The sequence below is a fragment of the Nanorana parkeri genome, unplaced genomic scaffold (assembly GCF_000935625.1).
Source record: "Nanorana parkeri isolate BGI_ZX_2015 unplaced genomic scaffold, ASM93562v1 scaffold28, whole genome shotgun sequence".
NCBI classification, from domain to species: Eukaryota; Metazoa; Chordata; class Amphibia; order Anura; family Dicroglossidae; genus Nanorana; species Nanorana parkeri.
This window is the reverse complement of record NW_017306296.1, coordinates 2,597,464-2,603,463: the sequence shown is the minus strand read 5'-3', so window position 1 is coordinate 2,603,463 and position 6,000 is coordinate 2,597,464. Positions and strand designations below refer to the sequence as shown.

Sequence of the window (6,000 nt, the reverse complement as noted above, 5' to 3'; positions counted from 1 at the left end):
GGTGGAACCCGGTGATTGAGGGGGCGGGGCCCAGTGACGGAGGAGTCGATTGTGGAGGAGAAGGAGGCGGACAGAGGATCAGGGCTGACAGGTAAGAGGGCTTGACCGTCCGCCTGAGACCCCGCATAGCCCACCATAGAGAGTCTATGGTGGGCTCTGCAGGGTCACCCTTAGGTGGGCTGTTTGGGTTATCAGGTGGGCGTAACTAGAAATCACAGGGCCCCATACAAAATTTTGCTATGGGGCCCTGTGATTTCTAGTAGGGTTGCACAGATACCAAGTACAGTACTCGGTACAAGTACGAGTACATGTACCGATACTTTTGAGCTCCAAGACTACACTAGAGAAAAATTCAAAAATTAGGAGGCAGCTGTCATTTGTAAGGAGCACACGGAGCTCCTGGGATTTGTACATCTCTGTTTTAATGTATAATTTTGTTTTTATAAATATAAATAAAGGGATGCACAGATACCAGTTTTGCCAGTACGAGTACTGGTACTTGCCGAGTACTTACAAGTATGAGTACTGATACATGTTTGTTTATTGTCATGTGACAGTTTTTCTAAAACAATACAGACTAATGATTTCAGGACAGTGGTGGAGTGCCAGAGCCAGGTCCCAGCTGCAACCACTGCAACCCTGGTAGTTCTCATGAAAATGAGATACTTTTCGAGTACCAGTGCAAGTATCTGCACTGGTACTCGAAAAGTATCTGTGCATCCCTAATTTCTAGTTACGCCCCTGCCCACATCTCCCTTATCCTGCACATCTGTACATTAACCCCTTCACCCCCTCCTCCCTCTGTCTATGACCTGTACATTTATTGTACCTTGTGCACTTTTACCAAGCTCCATATTTTAACCCCCTCAATACCGTTTACATGTTTACAATACATTTTTCTTCATTTCCCCAAAATTGCGGCAAAAATACAGATCCTACCAAAATGGGTCATTTCGGGGATTTTCATACTGTCCTGACATTTTTAATTGCTTTGATTATTTTTATAAATGAAAGTTAAAAAAAAACAGGCTTTTTTCAATTTTTTGGGGGTCCTTTTTACCTTATATAGTAAACATTTTTACAAAATAGCGATAATGAAATACCACAAAAAGAAAGCTCTATTTATAAAAATGATATAAAATGAAATTTGTTGCTTGATGGAAATTCTTAGCCAAACTTGCACAGCACTGAAAACTGAATACTGGCCTGGTAATGAAGGGGGTGCAACATGCCAGTACTGAAGTTGTTAATAAATCAACCCCCAGTTTCCAATACAACAAACATGTCAAACTGATCTTGGACCTGTTTTTCTCTGCAGAAGACTGGCACTATTTTTGTTCAGGTATCACCCAGGATCAACATTCTAGACTAAGATGCTGGTTCACATATGATGTAAGCATGCAGTTCCTAGTATTTACAAGTGTCTGATACAGATCAACCCCTGCTACAAACTTTCTCCTTGTAACTTTGACTAGCCTGACATGACATAATCTTCTGCTAGGCAAATTCATTAGACTGAGCTGCTTTTAATGGTAAAAGGAGCCGCATACTGCTGCTTTATATTGTGACATGTCAGGAATGTATTCATGCACACAGGAAGAAATGCTGAAAGATTCACTTTAAACATGATTCATTTGCTATCATGTTTACATCTATATGGTAATTGTATCAGCAAGTGCAGATTGGTAAAACCATGTTAACATAATAAAACAACCCATGTGCTAGGTATGTATCGTCATGATTTGTTCAACAGTGCCCCTTTAAATGTCATGGCTTTTAATTAAGTAATGCAAATTAAATCATAATTTTTTTGTGTTGCTTTCTTTAATGGCACTCATAGTCTATTATTTTCTAGTTAGAAATGTCACAGGAAAAGAGATTTCACTGAGCAGAATACTGACAGGCTCAGGTGGTTGTCATGGAAACATTAGCTGCAACATTATTCTTTATTCTACATCTATTCTTGATCAACAATTCTCAGCACAATTTCCTATGTTGTTACATTCTGTAGAGCATTCGGGGTTACTGTGTATCAATCTTATGGATTCAAGCCGACAAATGTATGAAAATGCATTATAAACGGGGATCAGAAAATATATCCATCAGAGTGATAATAGCGCAATGTTAATGTATTTAGACAATGTCCCTATAAATGGACAGATGGTGATATTGTCTGCTTACATTACCCAGCTAGAAAGGCAGTGATCAAACCCTGCAATGTTCTCAGACCCATACTGCACATTCTGTGATTTGCAGCCACAGCTAGATAAGGCAATTTTATCTGAAGTAATGTGATCCACTAAGAAATATATTTTTTCTACAGGCAGGATATTTTGTTCACCGTAGGTCACAAAAATGAAGTGGCATTCATATACTTGTCAACAGGAGCCCTGGTTTATATACTTGTCCCTTATGCCACATGCCACAGCAATAGTATCTCTTGTATTTGTGTTAATATTGGTGAGAGGTTTCCTATCACTCTGATGACAAACACAAGAAATGTTGACCGGTAAGCAATTCAGCTACACAGACATTAAAGAAATGTTGTGGAATTCTTTGTGCAATAGTACTTATTAATACTGCAATTCTTTCTGAACATTACAGTATAAAGCAGAAGCACACTGCCATTTTCAGGCTGAAATAGCTTCTGTCATTGCATCTGCAGGCTGAAGACTTATTTTGTGAATGAAGCCTGCAAGTGATAACTTCATCATGGCTGGGAAAGTGATCACATGATCAAGAACCAAACTAATTGGTTCTCAATTGTTAGTTGGGACTGCAGCTGTCAGAGACAACCTGGCCCAACAGCTAGCCACCCCGCACAACATCAGCTGTGAGCTGTCAAAAGGAGGACATTGATTAAAATACCTGCTGCATGGTGCATTGTGCAGAAGAACATTAATTGTGGGAGGAAATGGGTTAAACAGGCTATTCCTTTTCAAATCAATTCTAATAAACATTAGTCTCTACAAAATGGCCAAATATATTCTGCATCTCAAACATGAACACTTCTGAGATAAATAGGCTGAGGTACACAACCTGCCTGTACACCTGGATGTATTTGGTGTAGGTGTAATGGTAGGCACACAAGATGGCTCTTGTAATAATCAGGGGGCACACCATGATTTTATATTCACAAGAGAATAAGACAGTGACTCATTTCCACTTACTCTTTTCCTCTCTTCTAGGAATTTCTTTGTGTTGCTGCTGTTCAGTTCCCTCACTCGCCTATAAAAGATCAAAAGGAACATAAACTCTCAGTTTAAAGGGATATCACACTGATATCTTCATTTCCACTTTCAAAGTGTGTAAATATTATCTTTCCTATCACGATACTATTAGTAATATACAGTACACTGGCAATAACTGTATATGGAGTAGGCTTTCTGCTACTGCAAAAACCCAGTTCTACATATTAGTCTACAGCGGGCCTTAAGATGAACAATATACAATACAGTTTGGCTTGTACAATCTCTTTAAAGTGTATTTCCACTTTTACAGCGAAATTGGGATGACACCTATTTATGTTTGTTAGATGTTCCCATTCACATAACATAACTTAAAAAAAAAATATAATAATTAAAAGTTTTTCTCTGTACTGAATTTTCCTCTGGAATGCAAGGTGGATGGGAAGGGTAATGTTTCCGGTAATTAATTGTCAGTACAGTGCTGGCAGATCTCAGTATAAGTTGTACACTGGATTTGCGCAGTGTAGGAACACATAACAAATATATAGAGGGGTTTTCTCAATGTTGCCTGTGGAACTGGAAATATATTTTAAGATCTACCAACAAATATGTAGTGCGAGAGCTGTATGGCTGGATATACACTGAATTAATTTCTTGGCAGGAACTCAATTTACAACTAAGGAAGACTGTACACACATGATGCAATCGTATATTACATTTATGGCCTTTATGGCTTTAGACAGGGGATGTTGCTTAGAAATTCTTACTTACCATGATCAGACTCCATACATTATACGACTGTGTTGCTTAAAAAAAAAAAAAGTGGCCATTCCAAATGGTAACGCTTTGGTAATTCTAAGAAGTGTCCAAGCTTGCCTATTCCCCCTCCGTCCATCTGTTCCTATTGGGCAGGGAAGCAGCCTATCTCTGTGAGGGGCCAATAGAAATACATGGGGAACAGGCAGGCGTCAACACTACCAGAAAGTGTTGAAACTTTGTTTAATCTGAATCTCCAAGCAGACTGGAAGCTACTGCAAGTATGTACCTTTTTTAGTTTCCATCCATCCATCCATAGTGTATGGCCAATTTAAAGTGCACCTGTCAACCATTTTAAACAGAGCTATACTCTGCCTAAGAGCAGGCATCGCAATATTGGCTATTTACTTTGTTATCCAGATAAGCATCCCCTGTGTACCTTTACTTTGTTAATGACTAAATTAACTAAACATGTACTGCATAGTATGAATACAATCAAGTACTCAATTGGTCTTCAGAGAGTCCTGTATGGGATGGGCACAGCTATTTTATAGACACTTAACAAGTATATGTAATAAGCACAATGCTTTCCCTTATCCTTATAGACAGCTTGTGAACTCTAACTTCAGAGAAAGAGGAGTAAAATAAAAAAAGCAGATTCAGCAGGGTAATGGGGCTTATTAGAGAAGGAAAGTCTAATGAATGTATGAGCTGAATACAGAGAGATTTCTTTGGAAACTGAAAGACAATAGAAGTTGGAGAGTCACAATTTCCCACTGGTGTCACCTACAAATTATTGTAAGAAAACTATACTGTTCTTTGGTCTTTTTTTATTTGTATACAATTGTTATTTTAAATGTAAACATTCTTTACTCAATGTATTCATGACACTGTGTTTGAAAAGGGAAAGCTCAGCACTGCCATCATGTTTCCGGGCAGGTGGTAGTTTATTCAGTAAAGGCAAACTATACTGGTTTGGGGGAATTTTTATTTTATTTATAAACAGTTTTTTTGGGTCCATATCTATATGATGTAAATGTATTTCTTTGTTTTAAAAATACAAATGAAATGCATGACAGGGGGCTTCCAGAATACTATAGGTTAACTACAGGGAGCACATCAGAAACTGCCTGCCTGAAGGTGGACTTTGTCTAAATGAAACTCCAAAGCCATTTGATAAGAGATGTGTTATTCCTTTTACCCATTTATTTGTTTATGTGGCAATTTGAGCTTGAGCTATTAAGCTCATAAACAACTGGCATTTTACAACAAAGCATATGCAGGAAAGCATGTAACAAGGTGCCTTAAACACCATACAAGAAACACAATAAACACATCATACCTTCCCTTTAAGTACTGTAAATTTACAGTTCAAATTGCTAAAAACATAGCTGCCTGCGCAACATACTGCAGTACAACTAGAGAACATCACAAATAATGGATTTTCAATTGAACTAAATGTTGTACACAAAGTGTGGCTGCGCAAGAAAAAAGGGCAAACAATGCTTCTTCTGTTATGATAAATCCTAATGCATTATTTGTAGCATCTTCACTGACCGGTTTGATCTGAAATCTTCCATGGTGTATTTTCAAACATTTCAATAAAAGCACTCACCTTTCACGCTCTGCCTTATTCTTGATTGATTTATCCTGGCTTATGGCTTTGCTGTTTTCCATTGAAATTTTGGCCTGGTTTGCCCTCATCTCTTTGCTTTCTCTGTAGTAGTACAAAAAAAAAAGGAAAATCGGACTGAAACAAATGTAATACCTGAAGAATAGGAATTCTAAATAGCACATAATTTAAACCTTTCCTGACCAGGGCTACCTGATGTCTAGATGCCCAGACCAAATTGGATAGTGTTAGTGCGTGTTGGTTAACTTGTATATACCTTTATGACTGATGACATCCAACACACCAAAACTCAAAGAAAAAGATGAAAAAGCACAATTATTTTCTGATGCAGTGCACCAAAATACTTTTAAAGGTATAAACAAAAGGGAAGTCATAATAACTCAGACTTGCAAGTATGTGACTTTTCTACTAGGACTTTCAGGG

The 6,000-nt window shown here is 38.0% G+C and overlaps 1 protein-coding gene across 3 annotated transcripts in view; it reads right to left on the bottom strand.

Annotated features, from left to right (window-relative positions):
- PLCB4 (phospholipase C beta 4) overlaps positions 1-6,000 on the bottom strand; it is a 109,388-nt gene that overhangs the window by 10,228 nt on the left and 93,160 nt on the right. For all 3 annotated transcript variants that reach the window (XM_018566576.1, XM_018566585.1, XM_018566593.1), the window contains 2 exons: positions 5,560-5,661; positions 3,171-3,228 (listed from right to left, as the gene is read on the bottom strand). In XM_018566576.1, coding sequence (XP_018422078.1) covers positions 3,171-3,228; positions 5,560-5,661 — 160 coding nt within the window. The remainder of the gene's footprint in view (positions 1-3,170; positions 3,229-5,559; positions 5,662-6,000) is intronic.